Source organism: Polyodon spathula, chromosome 19, assembly GCF_017654505.1.
Source record: "Polyodon spathula isolate WHYD16114869_AA chromosome 19, ASM1765450v1, whole genome shotgun sequence".
In the NCBI taxonomy this organism is placed as follows: domain Eukaryota; kingdom Metazoa; phylum Chordata; class Actinopteri; order Acipenseriformes; family Polyodontidae; genus Polyodon; species Polyodon spathula.
Genome location: NC_054552.1, coordinates 8,289,002 through 8,310,503, shown reverse-complemented (window position 1 = coordinate 8,310,503; position 21,502 = coordinate 8,289,002). Strand labels below are relative to the sequence as shown.

Genomic DNA, 21,502 nt, shown 5'->3' with positions numbered 1-21,502 from the left:
AATTTGAATTCTGAAAAAACGTTTTAAATAATAGTTTGAGTTTCCACTTTCACCTTTCCTACTGAAACACGGTTTAATGGGTTTGGTTCTACTTAACTATGATTGGTTTCAGAAAGCTTTATTTCATGTTTTTCTAAACTCCAAGCCCACTCCTCAGTCATCTTGTCACGTTGTTCGTGCCATTGTATGTTTAAATGTGTGTAGGTTTATTGGGAGTTTCAGTCAGAGGAGTTTGTTTGAATACACTGCATACAATTGCATAACCATTTCCATCCTCTGTCGCTGTGTCTGACCTAAACCTTTGGCACAGTAACTTGAACAATGTAGCGAAAAGGTAGCATAGTGATAGTGCTTCTGATTTCAACCATATGAAGTATTTTGCCCCCACTGGTATATTATTGCAGGCCTAATCCAAAAACATTACTAGGGTGTGCATTTTAGTTCTTACTGGGAATAAGATTCCATGCTTGATGTCTGTTTTTATAAATTGTGTATTTTTTAGTATATACTTTATCCCTTTTTATCTATGTGATCACTATAAAGAAGAGGAAGCAATGTATTCTGATTAAACCAGCTGATTTTAGTTTCTTCTCTGATTGCTCATATTATACTTTTTGGTTGCATTTTGTGTTAATTAGATGGTGTGTACAAACAGGTTAGGGAATATTTGAATACCTTGACAGACGTCTTAGCATTTGGTTACATGTTCAGCCAGGACTGTTGTATAAACAGAAGATAATGATGCTGTTTGCCAAACAAACTGTATTTTGTTTAACCCTTTCCATGCACACCTAATATATTATGTGTTGTTGTATGCAATTCATCCAATAGTTTTACACTATTTTGGAAGAGATGTTTATTGTTCCACCTAAGATGCAATAGGCATACTGCTGATATTAAATAAAAAATACTAATTGTGTAAAACTAAACCAATCAATCCAAATGTCAACAAAATCTTCATAAATACTGTTTTGCAAGGTAGTGCATGACAGATAATGCATGCATGGTCCTGAATCTTGTTTTTGTGAAAAATGAGTAATACTTTAATTTAGCTTGAAATATCAAAACGTATCTTAATAGGATTGTATACCAACAAAATGGAGACCTGAAAGAGAATACTAATAACACACACACACGCATGCATACACATGTGCTTTAGAAATATGTTCGTATAGCTGTCAAGTATATACATGAGGGGAGATCCCATTCTGAATGTAAAAAGCCCAATCTTAGCCGGTATGTAATGTTATGCTGATTGCTTGTGTGTTTGGGAGGGTGTATGAAGTTTCATGTGGTGAGAGCAGCAGTTCGTTTTTCCTCATGGAGACCTTCCCATCTGCACTGTTCAGTTGAAGCACAAAGGGCCCAGTCACTCTCCTAAGAGTTTACATGCTGAAGAAACCATTTGGCTGGGCTTGTCAAACCTTGCGTGACAGCGTTCTGTAGGGCTTTCCCTGCAGTTTTGGCACCCCCTGGCAACATTGTTCCCAGCTTTTGAAAACACTTACTTGTTTGGCACCGTGGGGTGAGGGGGGAGGGGGGGGAGAGTACCTTTTTTAAAGGAAAAGAAAATTGCGCATGGATGGAGTTAACTGAAACACAAGAAAAAGCATTAAAAACCACCATTTTTTTATTATGGAATTGAAAACTTTCTTTTTTTTTCACCCCCATGAATAAAACTAGATCAAAGGGGATTATGGGTTTCCAGCAGAGACCGAAGTAGAGGCCAGTCGCTTCCACGTGCAGGGTTTCGAATCTCTTTTTTTTTTTTTTTTTTTCTAATTTGTGGCATTCAGTCCTGACCCACTCTTAATTGTCCAGTTAGGACTTCGTGCAAGCAGGTTTTTGTTTGTTTTCAATAAGGTTTTAATACTTGAAATATGTAATTGATGCAGAAAAAGGCTGGAAACTTTAATATTGCACTTATCCCATTGTTTTTTCAATGCAAGTTAGGCATTTAGGTAGTTTAGCTACAAGCGTATCAGGTAACAGTGTTCTCTCGCTAGGCTTGACAAAGCTAGTGTTACAAATCCTTCTGAAGATTGAACAGCCGGAGCAATTTGATTATGCTCTGGTAACAAGTTTCTTAAAAGTAATACAAATATGTTTTTAAAACTGAATTTAAAAACGTCTTCAAAACCCTACACTTGTAATGCCATAAAAACCACCAAGAAAACCCTTTTCTTCAAAGGTTCTTTGAATGTGCATCACTGTAAGTGTATCAGGAAGGATTTGTTCTGCTGTTAAAGTGAATGTGTTTGCCTTTTTTCTCTTTTTTGGGTGGTTGAGAATGTATGTAATTGCATACAAAAATGCTATAGTGTTTTTCTGTAGGCCTTTTTTAAGACCCAGTGACACAACTACTCAGTCAGAGGCACGGAATAGGAGGCCCTTCTTTCAGAGCTGTGATTGACCAATGGGGTTCTGTGGGAAAGGAAGCAGTCTTTTTCTAAGCTAGGGCTGACCTCTTCTTTAATACAACAATGAAGTCATAATGGGGGCCTGGTTAGTTCTTAGGAGAACCCCACAGCCAGATGCACACTTCATTGGCAGGAGTGGCTCTGTGCTCCAAAAAAGCATTTGACAAGCATTTTTCTGTGTGCTGCTTTTCAGAAGGGCTCTTCAAAGTCACCTAATGGGACTTTCTCCTTTCTTCTGAAAACCCACTTCATGTGGTTGAAGTGCTAATGTGTGACAATGCTGACATTTTAAAGCCGTAAGTAATTTCTCATTGCAGGTTTTTTTTACATTTTTTTTTTTAAAGGCTTTATTTTGCATTATGAGGTGTTTCTTTTCAGATTTCCTAAGTTTTGAATAAATAAATAACTTTGTTTGTTTGTAAAAGAAGAAATACTGCTTGCTAGCTTTTTTTTTTTGTGGTGCCAGACTTTGAGATGAAACAAACTTCAGGTCTATGGAATGAAAGGTTTTGAATATGCCTTCTGGCATTTGGAATGTGCCTATTCACTGGCTGAATGGATGTAAATAGAAGGCAGGGAGCAGGGCAGTTCTCTTCCTAGATTTCTGTGGTGCGCTCCCTGTACTAGTGACAGGAGATTTCTGAAAGGAACATTTTTCCTTGTGGAGAACTGAATTACTTTAGGAAATACATCTCCTCACCACCCCTCCCCCTTTCTCCCTTTTAACTGTAATATACTGTCATTATTTTAACTTGAGTTTTTCTTTTTAGGCAATAGGGAACCAACAGACTTTTGGAGGGTGCTACCAAAAATTCTTCTTTCCTTTTCTTTCATTCCCCCCCCCCCCCCCCCCCCCCCCCCGAGTTTGAAATGCTGATTGTGGTTCCGCGGCATTCACTCCTTTTACATTGCCGCTGAAAGCTTGGTTTTGAATTGCTTCCAAGAGTCGGCTCCCTTTCATCTCTGGTTCTGTACTTCTGAAAGAAGACGAAATTATTGGCACTCAGGTTTTCTGGTTTTCTTTAACAGAATGGGATTTGTGAGATTTGTTTTTGAGGGGATCAGAGTCTCCTGATTGTGAGAGTCATCTGATGTTAGAGACAAACCGGGTTCCTTAATGTTTAGATTCTCTTGATAATTTGTCTGACTGATGTGCTGTTTGCAATGTTGAAAACCCCATTTGTTGTACAATAATGTAGATTAGATGTTCTGTTTTTTTTTTTTTTGTTTTTTTTTGTTTGCCTTTTTTTCTGTTGACTGGCAGGCGGTTCTTTGTTTATGATTTTGTTTTTATTTAGGCAAATAACTAAAATAGGGCTACCGATTTACTTTTCTGGGGAATAGCAAGTGCCATTTTTCAAAAATGACCAATTCTGTTTTTTCCCCCACTTTTATTTGTCAATGTATTGATTATTAAACATGGCATTTGAACATAAATATAATGTTGACAATTAAAATAAGTAAATTAATAAATACTACCACTGTTCTTTCTTTTTTTATTAAAGCCAGTATTTTCAATCAGTCTCTTGTTGCTGTAATGGTAAGGTACCTAAAGACCCTTAGATGTCGTAATGTTTACAAACATCACTTGGCTCATTGCTGGCATTAAAATAAGCAGCAAAACCTAACAATTATATTACAATAGTTCAGAAAACAAATGTCCAGCACTGTGGTGAGAATCATATTTACAGTCTTGCACTGACATTGTTGTTCAGTCTATAAATTAAGCTGTTTAGAAAAGACATGTTTATCTTATTGCTGGCATTACAATAACAGTAAAAAATATGAAACAGTTTAGTAAGTCCAGCGATGTCGTGAGATTAATCCTATTTGTAGTACTCATCAAATGAAGTTTAGTGTTTTACTAGCATTACAATAACCAGGACAGAACACTTTGATAAAGGGGTGTTGACTGACTCGTTGCTACACAGGCTCACTTTTGTGTATCTCCTGATTTGTAATTTAAGTAGCTCCCCTTTTAATGTAAATATTTGCAAGCAATCTTGTTTTTGCAAAATTAACAAGAAGTGTGTCTCCAGACAGAATGTCTTTATGAAACAAACGGTGTGTAGTGTAGTAACTACATCCTTTACACAGTGGGTGTGTTAAGTAACTGAGCGTTTCTGCTCACTCAGATCACTAATGAAATCTGCTCTGCAGAGTTCTGAGCTGCTCAGATGGAGCGGAACTGAGCATGCCGTTAAGTGGGCTCTTTCACTGATCTGCTCTGAGTGGCTCACCTACTTAACTCTCCCAGTAAAGCGATCCTTTATGGAATGTATAACTAGAAAGCTTGATTCTTCATCAGCAGATAATATAATTTAAGAAACAATCATGGTTTAACATGGCTAAGTATAGCTTGATTAAATGCAGGTATTAGAAAGAAATAATGAAATACCCAGTTAATTTAGCGTGCTTCGGGAAACCCCTGTCTTGAGCACTGTACCTTGGTTTTTCAGCATAGAAGAATGCAGTGCTTTGCCGTTTTTTGTTGCCGTCTTTTTTGCTTTCTTGTTCTCCAAGTGCTTACGACTGGCAATATGATCTTTTAATGGTGTTGACTCGTACGTGATCAATCGAATGACAGCAACATTTGCAGAATAGTATCCCGCCATCCTCATGTAGATAATCAGAAAATATTTTGTCTCTGTCTTTTGCTGAAGCATTGCAATTTTTTCTTTCTTTGCTGGTGCAGTCGCCATGTTCAGTTTCATCAGAGACATGTGAGTAAAGTCAAGTGAGGAATTAACTCGACTTGGCTGAGCGTAGTGCAAAACAACTGGCGTTGTTAGGAGAAAAACACAACACTGCAAAGTTCCATTCCCACAAATGCCAAATTCCGTTCTCAATACCCAACTCTACGATTCCACGATCGTGGAAAATCAGTAGCCCTAAAATGACGGAACACTAGGAACGTGTTTTAAAGGCTCCGTTGATTCTGCAATTGTATTTTATAATGGGCGTAACACTATGCAAAACATACGCTCTTGTTTATTGACTTCGTTTTCCATTATCCTTTTTCCGTCTTCTATTTTGTACAATGGATACAGGGTTGTTTTCCAAGGCTACTTTTATTTTGTAATATATACAATAATTATTATTTCTTAGAACATTTTACTAAAAGTGTTGAATTGAATGTAAACCTGTATATCTCTTTAGCCTGTCGGTCACATGAATCTGTTGGAAGAGTTGGAGAGCTAAGACAGTGCCAGATAGCCGGCATGCCCGGGGTAAAGATGCCTGAGCTTAAGGTAGCTGATAAAAAAAATATCTTTAAACCACGCAGATTAACTGTGTCTGGGGACTTATGAAGAATGGCAAATATTTCCTGTTTAACGAGTGCGCTTTTCTGTTAACAAATTCAAGAGAGATCCATTTGAAGAACGCCCTGCCAGTGCGGTTACTTTAGAGATGGAGATGTTGACACTCTTAAGGGTTTAATAGTTAATTGCTGGAAGAGATTTGGACAGTGGAGTTGGCACTAGCGATTGTTCTTGTCTAGCTGCAGGCAATGAAAAGTCCCTACATTATGAAAAAATATATTTACACTCAGAAACACGTGTTGAATAGGGTTTAACTGGGTTAACTAAGACAACACCTGCAGGATACAGTATAGTGGTTTCATTACGGGGAGAATACATTCAAATTCAGGTTTCATGATAGAAAGTAGAGATTGGAAGATCTTGAAACTGCTCTCCCAGCAGGAATTTAGGCTGGATTGTGCCTTTACCTCTCCACAGTATTTTGTTATTTGGAATCAGAGTTGGAGTCAATTGCTGTTTGCAATTGCTTTTTAAAATCAATTCCCAATTCCAGTTCCTTCGAAGGAATTGATATTTTAGAGACCTATCTCGAGAGACGTGATTGTTAGGATTGTTCAACTGCTCCTTTTTTAATCCAGTTTAATTGACTGACTATGACTTCAGCTGAAGGAATTTGTTGCCATTATGAGCGTATTTCAACAGAATACTGCCAATTGCAAATATGATGTGTTGGAATTGATTTATAGGAAATTGGGAATTGAAAATTGGAATTGAAAAGCCGGAATTGACCCCAACTCTGTTTGGAATGCTTTAGTGTTATTTCAGTACCTCTGTTCGAGATTGAGAATACTCCCTGGGAACTACAATGTCATGTTCCAGGGATTTTCCATAGGCGGGAGGGAGATTGCATTGAAGGGTTGGAGCTGTGATTAGTTATCTCTGCCTGCTATGACCATGCTCCTTCCATGTGAGAGGTCTTGAGCCAGCCCGTCCTCAAACCATTACTGATTGCACACCTGGTCTTCCGAATACTCTACCACGCAGATGCTTGCTTTATGGTGTCTTTTTACTAGCAGTTTCTCAACTGTTGATCACGCAGAAATCCATTGTCATACCTCCCATAAGCAAACATCACATGGTTTTTACCTTGTTGATTTGGTACTGTACCAGCCTTCCGGTGATGTATCTGTAAGTTTGTACGCTCCACTTTTAATTTTTTTTTTTTTTGGCCTCTGGTCTCAAGATCATAGCACGACACTCATAAGCAATGCAAGGATTCTACTACTTTTTGCCAGATGTTATCGTTGTCTCTTAATGTTATGTTTTTGTCAAGGCAACTAAACAATGATAGTACTGTTTTTTTTTTTTTTTTTTTTATTATATCTGCTGTGTAGTGCAAAAATAGACTGAGCTAAAAAGAAGATTCCATGTCGTGTTTAGGCCATGCTGATTCTGTGATGGCTGCCATTGTCCCTGGTGGGCAGTGAATTGACTGTAGATGTCTGTCTGGCAGTATATATCCTGCTGCAGAGGCCAGCACAGCTCTTGGATTGTGGAAGGGAGACAGTTTTCCTCTTTGTTGGGCTTGTAGGATGAGAAGACTGGTCAACCTGGCTGGCGATTTTGAATGTTCTTAAGAACCTCTATTGTTATTGGACTACAACCATGTAGTACAGACTGACCACATATATTTATTTATTTTTAAAGGATTTGGGATAAAGCTGATAAATGTATTCCCCCAGGTTACTTTTTATGAGTCAGTAGAACCAGCCAAGTCATAAATTACCTGGTCCACATCGTTTGCTCTGAGCCAGATTCAGTTTTAATATTGGAGGAAAGTCTGTGATGCAGCTAGCAAATGGACTGGAGAGTAACGGCTGGTCCACAAAGAAATGCTTTGTGAGCAACCTGTTCCATTGTGCATGCCCAAGAATTGAGCAGTAACGTGTTGTGCAAGTCATAATGGATATAATGTTCTGGAACTTTAAACTTGTTAGTGGCAATGGCCATATTATGCTAATGCAATGGGACAAAAACTTATGTATTTAGAATTGTGATGGCTCAACCAACATTGGCTTCAGCTTTGTTGTCCGTTTCAAGTGGAAGTGTGTTTCTTCCTAATATAATGGTTTGTTGAAGTATTTTGAAACTCTTTACAATGCAGGAGGATTGACTGTCGTCCTTTTTATACCGGCCTCCTATTTTTCCACACACATTACTGTAGGTATATTCATCTTGACTTTCTGAACAATGTCAGATTAAGCATTGTATCCATGACTTTAAACACTAAGGTATCGGAGGTAAGGTTGCCATATTTGGGACAGTTCAGGTACCTTTCACAGCAGGACTACATCTACCAGGATGCATTGCAGCGTGAGCCAACTAGCCTGAATGGTCCCAGACTGTTCTAGTGTACACAGAATCATATGGTAACCCTAATCTGTAATGATTTCCATTTGACTGATTTACATTGAAGAATACATTAGCCAAAACCTCTTAAAACATTGAAACCTGGTAAGTGTATCAATGACATGTATGTTATGTCATTATTTGATTATGTAGTTTAGGATCTTTTTATGGACAAAGTCTAAGCAGTTTTGGGTGTCAACCATGACTGAGTAAGCACAGACAGACCTGTAACTGGTGTGTCCCAGCAGCTTTATATGGAATTCAGCAAGATTTTCAATTAAAGTAAAAACAAACCATATTGACTGACACATGATGGTCAACATCAAGTGACTGCAACAAATGTACTGTGCAGAGTAGCCTTGCTTGGGTTTACACAGCAATCTGTTTAATTTTCTGACTGCTGAGAGCTTGCCTACAGCTGATCATGGACAACGAGGCAGAATGCACTACACATTTTCGTTCCGGTTTTGTTTTGTGGCTTATTAACATGATTGTGCCGAAGTTTTTCGTTTTTATAACAATGTTGCGGTCCAGAGTCGCCACCGCAGCTGTTGAATTGTCTGTTCACAATGTATTCCATATGTGCCTAAGACCACATTTTGAGTAGGAATTTACAGGCTACGAGGCATTTAAATAATGGGCTTTGAAACATTGCTTTATTTTTTTATTTATTTTTTTTTAAACCGTATCCATTTATTATCGGCTTGCTAGATGGATCAGCAGGAATAAGGTATTGCGTGTGAATTCTGAATCGACATACAAATGTAATTTAATTTTGGCAGTGTCCGCAGGATTGGCAGGACGTGCTTTGACTGTCTAATAGCAGTGCACGGTCGTTTATAGGTTGGTATATTATATCATGGGTGATGTGCTCCAGACTGTAGCTTTAACATTCAATCACACATCTATCCATGCACGTTGAAGACAGGGCTGTTTTGTCCGGGGTGTCTGCATTTGATATGTTTGTTCAGTTAGTTATGATCCTTTCTCTAAGGTTTCACAACCTTACAATACATAGTATTTATTTCCATCTTGTTGTTTTTTCTTTTAAGGGTAAACTTCAGATTTTAAAACCTAGCAAAAAACAACTTTCTAGTGTAGCACAGATTTTATTCTGTTTTGCTTTGCACTTTTGAAAATAAGGTTTGCAGTGCTGCAAAACTCATTGGAAACCATGCAGAATGTTCTATTGTGTTTTCTACACATTGTGCAAAAGTATATCTGATCCTCTGTTTGTAACACCTCAGACATGTAGGAACTTGGATAAAAAGAATAGCGTAAGTTAGGGCTTATCCCGGGATTTGGAAGAGTCACGTCCAATGTTTCCAGCTAAGCCTTATAATATTTCAAAGTGGCCTAAGGGCTTTAAACTTTGGATCTCAGGTACAGTACTGATGAAATTTGGTGAATTCTTTGGTCGTGGAGAAAATAACCTTAGCTCCCTCATAGAATGGGCCCCAACTGAAACCGAGCACTTTGGGAAAATACAATTTCATGACAAGAAGTTGAGTACATTCCCACCTCACTGTGTGGAAAATAATGCTGGAAATAAAGTTTTTAAAGAGGAAAGACTGCAATCTCACAAAAAAACAGTTCTGGATTTTTCAGAACGTTTTCCTTTTCTCATTTCTTTCCACACCCCCAGTAGTCTTTCAGCAGTTCCATACTCATCCACTATACTTCCACGTTAGTCTTCCCTCCATCGGCGTATTAGTCATCAACTTAATTTAGAGCATTAGAAAAATAATAAACCGTACAACTGCAGTAGGTAATCATTGACCCTTTAAAAAAAGAATTCACTTTGAATAATACATACCAAACCTGAGGCATTTCATATGCATTTCTGTGAAGAGCCGCAAGCTGACTGTTCTGTGGATTGCTGGAGTTTATTTTATTTTTATTTCCCATGGTATGGAGATTCCCACACCTCAATATGTGTGGATTTCTATGAAAAAAAAAATAACAGAAAGGAATTTCAGTGAGTTATTTTACATTTTTAAACACTGGTTCAATTTTTAAAAGTGTTTTCAGTTTGATAGCAAAAATATATGTGTTTACAGTATTTTTCAAAGCAGGATTTCTTTAGATAGAGCATGACAATTGGATTAAATAAAGCAGTGAGACACTTTGTGTCTTTTTTTTCTTTTTATTTCCCTCCTCACAAAAACTGGAAGTTAATGTTTTCATACTTGGTTTGCTGCTTTTCACCATGTAAGAAATTAATTGAAATTGAGGGAACCTGTCTGTTTCCTTGAAAACAAATGGGTTCATTTAAATCCGATTCTTCTCCAAAAAAAAAAGTTTCTGTATGCAGATAAATTCAAAGGTCTCTTTCTTTCTTTCTTGTGACAGTTCTCTCCATCCCCTCATTTTTCTACAAGAGATATGTTAATTTAATGTAAACAACAAAAAAAGGTGCAGATTTTAGCAGTTAAATTAATGCTCGCTTCTTGCTAGTTTACATTTGTTTAATTTTTCTTAAAACAAAACTTAACTGAAACTTGCTAGATTCCTAATGGTACAGCCTGTATACTTTTTATTCTGTGTTAAGGTCTGTTAACCGGAGTTCAGGAGCTGCTGTTCTGTTTAGTTACCTTCAATATCCATATGAAACCCAGACTAGATCAGTCTTTAGAAATGTAAAGCCAGCTATATATTGTCAGCAGTGCAAAAATAAACGTGATTTCCATACCTGTTTGCTAAATATCTCTTACTTCTCTAAAATGACACTTTGGCTGATTGTAGCCTGGATTACATATGTGTATTGCATTGAACATAGGAGAAACTCCTGAAAATATAAAAAAGGTATTTTAAATATTAAAAAATCACCACTCTGAATGATTGCAAAAAATGATTTAAAAAAAAAGGTAAGGGGATAGTGACATGCATGCAAGTTTGAAGCTACCCATGAAAGAGTTAAGGAAAGCAAGATGTTAAACTCTCAATCTCTCCAGGAGAGCAGCGCAGAGCTGGCCGGCTGCACACGTAATCCTTTGATTTGCTGGGAGCAGAACAAAGTTCTGGAATTGTCAAAGCCGAGGAACATGGCTTCATATGGAGAACATTAGTAGTACCTGGATTAGCGTGCAAAACTTCAGAGGAGTTGGGTTAATACCACGCTGTAGTCCTTAACAAAGGAGGGAACCTTTTGAGGGGGTTGGTCAGTAGACGTGTGGGACATGACCATTATTTAACTTTGTAATGCAGACATTTCTGTTTCAGATACTCTCGTTGTACACTAATTTATTTGCATGCCATTCATTTTAACTCATGCCACAGGCTGATTTAATTGTTTTGTGCAATGTAGAGTGTGTTTTGCAATGTTTGTCCTTCATTGCTAAAATGTGCGACGTCTACTTGTGTGTTACTTAAAAAAAAAAAAAAAAAATAAATAAAATAAATAAAAACACTAAGCAGGAGGAAATGGAAAGGGATGTCACAGTATTCATTGACAAGCAGATGCAGGATGTGCTACAAATATGTCTTTGGTTTAAAAAAAAAATAAGTCGGTTGCTGATTTCATAATGTGCTTGAGGTCTGAAATTCTGCTAAAAATCCCAAGATTACATTTATCAGTAGCGACAATCTGAATCTTCTGAGGTTCCTAGATGTTGATTTCATTTTCCCATGCAATAAACCATGCATTTTTGTAGTTCTGCTTAATTTTAAAATTATGTGCAGTAGATGGCCCATAGTAACAGATAATGCATTCCTGCAGTTTGGACAAGAGAACTGCAAAACAAAGCTGAACCACCCTCCACACAGCACAGGAATTTCTATTTTACATATTCAAAGTGAAGAGGGTTATTTGTGTTGTAGTGCTATAGTAAACAGTAGGATATCTGTATGCAGCATGAGATCTACTAGAATTTGGACAAGTACATGACTGGGATTGGTTGATTTTTTTTAAAATTTATTTTTGTATATCTGAATCGCGAACCGATTGCAACTCTCCACGGTTCGTTGCCCCTTTAAAAGCAGACCCAGACACATAGAATTGCAGTTTAAAGTGCTTGCGTGCTATTTTTAATGAATACACAAAATAACAAACAGAAACAAACACCTAGCTCTACAAGAGCACTAACTACAAACAAACAGGAACCTAACTAAAACAGGACAGCTAAGCTGTTTACCTGTAACACCAAAATACGTACACACAAAAACGCTTTTACATACTACTTTTAGTTACGGTTGAATTCACCAGCAACCGGGCTCCAAACACACCAGCAGCCCTGAAAAGACTGGCTGTCTTTCTTAAATACCCTGCACCTGGCTCTAATTTACAATGATAGCCAGGTGCAGCGGATAATTAACAATAAAACAATTAACACAAATATCATTAATTACACCCTTAAACAAACCTAAATGTGCACCCGAAAACACATGTTACAATATACAAAACATAAAGAGTATCAAAGCAATGTTCAAGAAAACTGAAAATTGTCACCAAATCTTGGATTCCTCAGAATAGCCACCCTTTGCCTTAATAACAGCTTCACAAACACAAGGCATTCTGTTAACAAGTTTCAGCAGGAAATCACCCGACATGTCTTCCCATATATATATATATATATATATATATATATATATATATATATATATATATATATATATATATATATATATATATATATGCAGAAAAGCCAAGTAAATTGTAACTATTTTCACAATGAAGTGAAAACACAATTCTATGAAACAAAATGCCCCAGAGAACATAAAGCTGATGAAAACTTTCAATTCAATTCAGCAATTCGTATCTGTCCCCACCAGAACAACAATGACCTGAAGCTGTAGAGAATTAAGAGGAAACAGATGTTCACAGCAAACATTTTTCACTAAATCTATAATTAACCAAAAACAAATAAAACAATAAATCCATAGAAAAGTTTATAAATAAATAAATAAATAAATAAATAAATAAAGTGGTATCATTACAGACCTGTGTAACTCCACTCGGCACAGAAGACTGCTCTAGTAGTATAAGAAAGGAAACTCCATTCAAAACAGCAGAACTAATCTAAAACTAATACTTTAATAGTTACCCTTGGGCTGTAAAGTTACATAGGGTTCAAATTCATCTACCCATACCCCGCCTGGATAAACCACAGCTGTATTTTTACAGACGAAATCAACCACTTTTCAGCGTAATCCCAGGATAACCACAGAAAATACTTGGGGAAGCAATCTAGGGAGATTCCCCAGTACTACAGAAATATTGAGCACCATCACTCACTGTTGACACAGTTAAATACACTGTGTATTAGGTTAGTTCATCTGCATAGCGCTTCACATTACAATAAACCTGTGTTGCTGTGTTTTCCTGTGAAAGTAACATCAGTACACTGTGTTTGTGCCATTAGACTCTCCAGGGTGTAGTGCTCGTCCTCTCGGCACAGTGGGATATCTATTTGAACAAGCTAGACGGCTGTATCGCCGTCACGTCTGCATATATGTTAGTCATTACTTTTCTGGCAGGAAGCACTTCCAAAGTAAATCAATAGGTTTTTTTTTTCTGTCAGATAGGACTTTAAAGAAAAATAAAGTAAATCTTTCAGAGCATGAACACTTCAAAACCAAAGTTTATGAAACCTTCTATAATTTGACAGCACACCAAACTAGCAGGCTGTTTTATTAGGCAGGAAAATGTTAAACAAGAAGTGCTCTGGCAAACGTTTTGCAAGATGTTTTCTCGCTGGCAAATCCAGTTTTAGAGACTTGGCGATTTGTACTCGGTGTGAGGTTGCTGGGTTGTTTTTTTTTGTTTTTGTTTTTTTGTGCATGTTCAGTTGTCAAGTCAAACAAAAAACACTCGGCTAAAATGTAAAAATGTTTAAACTGTGTAAACACTCCTGGCCCTAAAACCGTGAATACAGACAAGACCAGCTCTTTTGCATTGTGGTTTAGGTGCTCGTTTGCAGATCGTCGGTTCACTACCAGCTTCTGTCCTGTTACACCTAAACCTCCTGTTTGCAATAATTGTTCTGAAAAGTTGTTCTAATCTCGCCCTTTATTTCTTACAGGTGATAAATATTGATGGCACTGACCGGAGGACGCTTTTAGAAGATAAACTGCCTCATATATTTGGGTTTACATTGCTGGGTGATTACATCTACTGGACTGACTGGCAGAGAAGGAGCATTGAACGTGTCCATAAGACCAAAGGCATAAGAGAGATCATCATAGACCAGCTGCCGGATCTTATGGGCCTTAAAGCAACACGGGTGACTAAAGCATTTGGTAAGAACCTGCCATTGGCATAGAATATCTTCAAGGGTGCCGTACGATGCATGCTGATACCCAGAGTGCTATAAAGATTACCAGTTTAAAATTCCTGTTTGTAAATGTTGTATAGTAACGCTTTATTTTTATTTTTTATTTTTTCTGTAGGAACTAACCCTTGTGCGGACAGCAATGGAGATTGCAGCCACCTGTGTTTCTTCAGGCCACAGGGTCCACAGTGTGCCTGTCCAATGGGTCTGGAGCTTCTGGGCGACATGAAGACCTGCATTGTGCCTGAAGCCTTCCTGCTGTTCACCAGCAGAGCGGACATTCGGAGGATATCTCTGGGAACCCACAATAACGACGTTGCCATTCCTCTCCCCGGAGTCAAAGAGGCTTCTGCTCTGGATTTCGAAGTGTCTGATAATAGGATCTATTGGACTGATGTCAGTTTGAAGGTACTGGATGTACTTCATTTAAAAACTTAATTTGTCTCCAGGGTTATGTTTATATGGGCACGGTTCAGTTGTCTCTTTTTATTTTGCTGATATCTTTACATACAAATAAAATAAAAGTAAAGTCTTGAAGGGCCTTCACACAGTACAGTACAATACATGGCCTAACTATGAATTACCCGAATTTCTCAAGTATCGAATTGTATCAGCATAGCTTTAAATCATGCACGTTACTTGTGTTTAAAATCTCCTAAATTGGTACTGAACTGACCTTGAGAAAACATGCCTTTTAATTTCTTTCAGACTATAAGTCGTGCCTTCATGAATGGCAGCTCTGTTGAGCATGTGATTGAGTTTGGACTGGACTACCCTGAGGGCATGGCGGTGGATTGGATGGGAAAGAACCTTTACTGGGCCGACACGGGCACTAACCGGATCGAGATGGCCCGTCTAGATGGACAGTACCGCCAGGTGCTTGTGTGGAAAGACTTGGACAACCCTCGATCTCTGGCGCTTGACCCAGCCAATGGGTAAGAGGGTCTTGGTGTGGTTTTTAAAGGCAGCGTTCATATTTCAGTTCGGATTCTTATAGATCTAAATAAAGATATTTCTCTAGTGTTTGTTTCTCGTCTTGATGTTACAACATTAGAAATATACACATTTTTGTATTTAGTTTAAAGCTTTGTAATATTAACAGGTGTTCATTTGCCCAAAATGTTTTTGAAATACAAGAATAACAAATAGAAATCTGTAATAATACTAATAGAAAGGCAGTGTTTTGAAACATGCCACTAATCCATTACAAGAAAGATTTGACACGCTACAATTGACAAGTTTCCAATTGTAGTGCAAGTGGCTATCTTGTCTTCTTCAACAATATTAATACAGTTTGTATGTGCTACTAATAGCTTTTAACAATTCTTATTGATGGATCATCTGTGAAGTATTTCTAATTGAGTACTCTGCTTTAAAAGAGAAGGTATGTGCAGTCTTGTAATGTTCTGTTTCTGCTTCTCTTGGCAGTTTCATGTACTGGACTGAGTGGGGAGGTAAACCCAGGATAGTGAGAGCGCACATGGATGGCGCCAACAGCATCACTCTGGTTGATAAAGTGGGACGAGCCAATGGGCTTACTATTGACTACAGTGACCTGAGGCTGTATTGGACTGACTTGGACACTTGCATGATTGAGTCCTCCAGCATGCTAGGTGCGCTCAGTTTCTTTTTATTTTGCGAGTATTGAGGGACTTTTTAAAACAACCAAGCAAAAGCTTTTTGCAATACGACTTTCTGTTTAGATGTTACTCCAGCTTTGTATTAGGCCACATAAATGTGTCTCCAGTGAGTGTTGCCATGGCTTCAGTTTCACACCCATGGAGGCCTGCGTTCGAAATGTGAGCTTGATGGTCTTGACAGAGCCCTCAAAAGTAGCTCTGTTTTCTACAGGGATGGACCAAAGAGTCCTATTGTACAGCAGTTTGTTCATTCCTGGTCTTACTATGAGTGTAATAAGACACACCTGAGCTTCTTACCAACAAGCTCATATTAAGATCTGGAATTGGTTAAAATGATATACGTTAGGAGTAATATTTCCATCCCTGTTGTACAATTGGAAACCTTCCAAAACTGAACTGTATTTTAAGCTCCAGATTGAGATGTATTTTCTTCTCTTTAACTGTTACAAACTGGTTTTGGTTGTCTTTTTTTATTCTTTTTATTTAATATATCTGCTCTGTGTTCAGCATGGGTTCTCAAATGCTGTACTGTATATCAACTTGCACCATAGAAAAAGCGTAATTAAATTACTCTTTTTATTTTATTGCTTTGCCAGTGCACTGCAAAAGTTGATTGTGGCAGAGTGTATAAATTTTCACTGACAAAGCTCCCTGAATTTCTTACCCTGCATAAGGTCTAACTGTGGCAGATTTGGATTGCTATTAAAAAAAAATATATATACTATGCTGAATAAACCAACTGTATTTTGTCTTCACTGGAAATAGGGCTGCAAAGGGAAGTTATTGCAGATGATCTCCCCCATCCATTTGGGCTTACCCAGTACCGAGACTATATCTATTGGACCGACTGGAACCTGCGCAGCATCGAACGAGCTGACAAGACCAATGGGCAGAACCGCACGGTAATCCAGGGGCATCTGGACTACGTTATGGATATTTTAGTGTTCCACTCCTCCCGCCAGGACGGCTCCAACGAATGTGTGCAGAATAATGGGCAGTGCGCCCACCTTTGTCTGGCTGTACCTGAGGGATACAAGTGTGGATGTGCGTCACATTACACTCTCGACAGCAATGGCAGGAACTGTAGCTGTAAGTGCTTTTAAGATGACAGATCCATTGCATTTTTAAATGTATTTTCCTATTGCATGTTTTTTAAGCTGGTATAATGGAAAACTTACAGTATAAGCAACTAGGTCAAGTAGACTAACCCCACTTTCAACCCTGATGACAAACCTCGTTTCTTATATAGTTTTGTTCTTATACAGTGTGTCTCAGAAGTCAGACAACCTAAGCAGTATCATATATTATGCATATTAGTATGTGTTCTGTTAAATTGGGCTGCCACACCCTGTTGACTATCTGCACCACACATCAAAACTATCTGCACTTTAAATTTCTCGCAGATTGTCCATATGCTTTCTGAATCTGTAGATATGAAATAAAATGCTTTTAAAGTTTAGGGTGATACTGTGACTAGAAGGAGAACACAAATACCCATTAGTTTTTCCTGTGTGTTGTCTTGGGAAAAGAAAACCAACCCTTTCTGCAGGAAACACCACCCTTTTGAAAGAGATGAAAATGGGTTGACAGAAAATACAGTTGTGAAAGTGTGTGGAGTGGAATGTCTGCTGGCTGACATTTGAACCCCCCTCTTCTATAGTTTGCCACATTTCCTCGCAGGTTGGTTGGGAGTCTGAAAGGCACAGAGTCACGATGCTGGGCAATTCTCTGCATTCCAGCACTGTCTGAGAATAGGTGGACTTGTTATATCAAAACCAGTTGTTTGGCTTTTGCCCAGATGGAATCTGAGGGTTTTTAAAACACACAAAGCATCTGAATTCTTGAGTCCAAGTACTGATTATTGCAGGGTTTATGGGTCTAGGTAGCAGAGTGGCCCTTAATGGTGTAGAGTGGAATGAAGATCAATTATTTTATATACTCTGTGTGTGTGGCAATTTTCCTGCAAATTGTTTACAGCAGCACCATTGAAAATGTACCTCAACAATCTAGTGCAGTTCAGATAAACAGTGGTAATTTTGAAAGCTTCCTGTTAACACTTTTAAATTTGCTTCAGCCCCTTCCAGCTTCCTCCTGTTCAGTCAGAAGTCAGCGATCAGTCGCATGGTGTTGGACGAGCAGAGCCCAGACATCATCCTCCCTATCCACGGACTGCGCAACGTCCGGGCCATCAGCTACGACCCTCTGGACAACGTTATTTACTGGGTGGATGGGAGGCAGAACATTGTCAAGAGAGCAAGGGATGATGGGTCACAGGTCAGAGACAAAGCACAAGATGTTTAGAATGACCAGCCGAGAGACCAAGGCCTTGAATCTCAAAGCTATCGACTTCCGAAAAGTTTGTTAGATGTTATCTGATCTCAGCTCTGATGTAAACTTACTTTCTGTTTCAAATTCAGTCATTCCCATATGAAACGTGCCATTTGGTTTTCATAAACACAGAATATATTCTTAATATTCAATGATGTGTACCTATGTGATTTCCTTTCTGATCAGTTTCGTGTGCATATTACGATAATGTAATCTGGCTGACCCAGATATGTGTAAATCGTTTCGCAAGCTGTTGCTAAAGTAAGACTGCTGCAATATCTTATCACTTTACATGTAAAATGGTAAGATAATATTTCTCCTTCAAAGACAGTTTATTAATCTTAATAAATGTTAAAAGTATACTGAATCATGTAGTTACAAGTCAAGAGTTGATTAATACTTACAAGATTTCAGTTCTTATGCCAGAAACCATGCTTAATAAGAAACAGTTTTTTCTGTATGTTTAAGTTGTCTTAGAAGTAGCCCCCTTTTAGTTTTTGTACAGTAGCTAGCTACACTAACGGCTATGTGTTTTCTCCTTTAGCCATTTGTAGTGGTCTCTGCAACCAACCATATTCAGAACCCTGAGAAGCAGCCCCACGATCTGAGCATTGACATTTTCAGTCGGACTGTCTACTGGACGTGTGAAGCCACCAACACCATCAACGTGAACAGACTGGACGGGAAAGGCATAGGAGTGGTGTTGCGCGGGGAGCACGATCGACCAAGAGCCCTTGTGATGAATGCGGAAAGAGGGTAAGAAGTGCGGTCCTTCGTGTGCTCGATACAGGGTTATGCAACCAGCAATTGGTAGAGCATCACTACAAAGTGTATTAACGCATTTCTATGGCCAGCTTGCAGCAGCAGTGACTTCCCAGTAAAGGCTCTAGTAAGCTTTCAATTTAGATCCACAAAGCAAAGGCAATGATTAATCCATAAAAACATGATGGTTCTTCATGGACAACAAAAAAATTATCACTTTGTGTGTAAAGACAAAATCAACCCTGGACTTTGTCACTCTGTTTTATGTCTTTGTCACAGATTGATTTTTTTTTTGTTTGTTTGTTTTGCTGATCCCCACTTGGAACCATTGCTTATGTATCTTTGCAACGTCCTGTCTGATACAGAACAACGAAGTGTCATACCCTAGGTATGAAGTCAGTTCCCTGTGGTGTGGCATTCAGTAGTGATGCACATAAGGTATTATTGTCAGGTGAGTAATGGGATTGGGAGCTCGCCTTTTCATCAGCCTGCCAGTATTTTTTAAATTGCTGAAAATCGGTTTTGAAGCCATGTGTGCAGCAGATGGGCAGCTGTGATTATTATGGTGTAATGAACTATTGCTGTTTTTGTATCAGTAGTTCCTCCAATACATTAAAACAGAATTGTGATGGTTTTATTTTTACAGGACAACTTACTAATAGTCATATGTTTACTATTGCCTGAAGCACAGAATCTTCTTAACAGCAAGCATTACATTCTCTATAATGCACTTGAAATTGCTTGGAATTGACCAACAAATATGCAGATAATTGCAGCAGACAGTTCATTCTTTTTTTTTTTTTTTTTTTTTACTTGATATAATAAAAAAAAACAGAACACAGGCCCAAGAGAAAGACTGGTGATATTTAGAATAAGAGGTTAGTTGGCAGACCGGTTTAATTTTTTTCTGTGAAAGTATTTATTTTGTTCGGTGTCTTAAACATTTAGAAAGTTGTTCTTATTTTTGGATGCCAGGCTTGCCAAGTTTTCCGTCAATAACACCAGCATCACAAGTGCATTGATGAATCAACACTGACAGACCCAGTTCGGGGTTTATATGACTGATATTAAAAGATCTACAGTGCGATCCAACCCTGCTGGTTTTAACATTTACAAAGAAGCACAATCTGATTACAAACAGATGATTTAAAAATGATTTTTAGAAAACCAAACGAGTACTGCAGAACAACTTCTGTTTGGAAGTTGCCAGCTGTAGGCAGTTAAATTGAATTTGTAATTGTTTTGCGATTGTAACAGCAAATCTATGATTGAAGCAGAGAACTGTGTATACAGTAATGCAGACTAGAACAGCTTTTAAATTCATTCGTAATCCTATCCTACAGGCAAAGTAGTCTGAATATGGTATAGACAAATATATGGCATTCATTTAAATATTTTGATTATTTTTATTGCAACACCACATTTGGAGAAGGTCTTTACACATAAATGTTGGAAGAATTAGGCCACCATAGGAAAAATAGGTAAGATTTATACCAGCAATAGGGAAGATATTGGGAAAATAGAGCTGCACTATTCTGCAGTAGACTAGTATAAAATTTATTTCGTTGTTAATACAATCACAAGAAGCAACAATGTGTGGCCGGTTTATCAGATCTCAACATTATCTTCATACCGGGAAACCTTTAACTTTGTTCAAATAAATAGGAACCCTGAGTCAGGTTACATTAAAACTGCTGTTTTTTAATATACATTGGTCAGTTATTATAAGCTGAAGAAGTGAATACAGTACTGTTGTAGGAGTTTGTGATTGCAGTGCTTAGTATTACAATAGTAACAATAATATAGCATGTTTATTTTTTGGCTAACCCCTTGACTTTGTGATGAACAGGTACATGTACTTCACAAACATGCAAGAGAGGTCTGCTAAAATAGAGCGCGCTTCCCTGGATGGGACTGAGCGGGAGGTGCTGTTCACTACAGGACTCATTCGACCTGTCGCTCTGGCAATCGACAACACGCTGGGGAAGCTGTTCTGGGTGGATGCAGATCTCAAACGCATCGAGAGCAGTGACTTGTCTGGTAGGTTCCAAATTACCAAACCAGTTTATTACTGGGATTCACCGTCAAAGGAAAAAAAAGAAAATGTTAAATTATTTTTGGCAAATGTTCAGACTAGAAATCTTTCTCAGTCTTTGTTTTAGAAAGACATCTGGTGTAAATGTTTGACAAATAATTGTTTCTTTTAGCATTACTATATATTCCACCATTGGCTTTTTTTTTATTTTTGATGAATCAATGCAAATATTTGAAAAACAATAAAATAACTATTTCAGAACGTATTTCTTCTAGGTTTATACCATATTTGACCCCTAAAACATTCAGTGAAATAGGCAGTTCAATATAGTAACTGGGTTAATGGAGGCTGGATTTTCAAGATTTACTGACCCAAG

At 38.0% G+C, this 21,502-nt stretch overlaps 1 protein-coding gene across 1 annotated transcript in view; it reads left to right on the top strand.

Moving 5' to 3' along the window:
* Positions 1–21,502, top strand: part of LOC121294405 (low-density lipoprotein receptor-related protein 5-like) — a 65,993-nt gene that overhangs the window by 34,621 nt on the left and 9,870 nt on the right. Inside the window, exons 8-15 of the mRNA XM_041218074.1 lie at positions 14,113–14,329; positions 14,480–14,769; positions 15,070–15,296; positions 15,790–15,974; positions 16,767–17,090; positions 18,076–18,275; positions 18,874–19,085; positions 20,941–21,131. Of these exons, the coding sequence (XP_041074008.1) occupies positions 14,113–14,329; positions 14,480–14,769; positions 15,070–15,296; positions 15,790–15,974; positions 16,767–17,090; positions 18,076–18,275; positions 18,874–19,085; positions 20,941–21,131 (1,846 nt within the window). The remainder of the gene's footprint in view (positions 1–14,112; positions 14,330–14,479; positions 14,770–15,069; positions 15,297–15,789; positions 15,975–16,766; positions 17,091–18,075; positions 18,276–18,873; positions 19,086–20,940; positions 21,132–21,502) is intronic.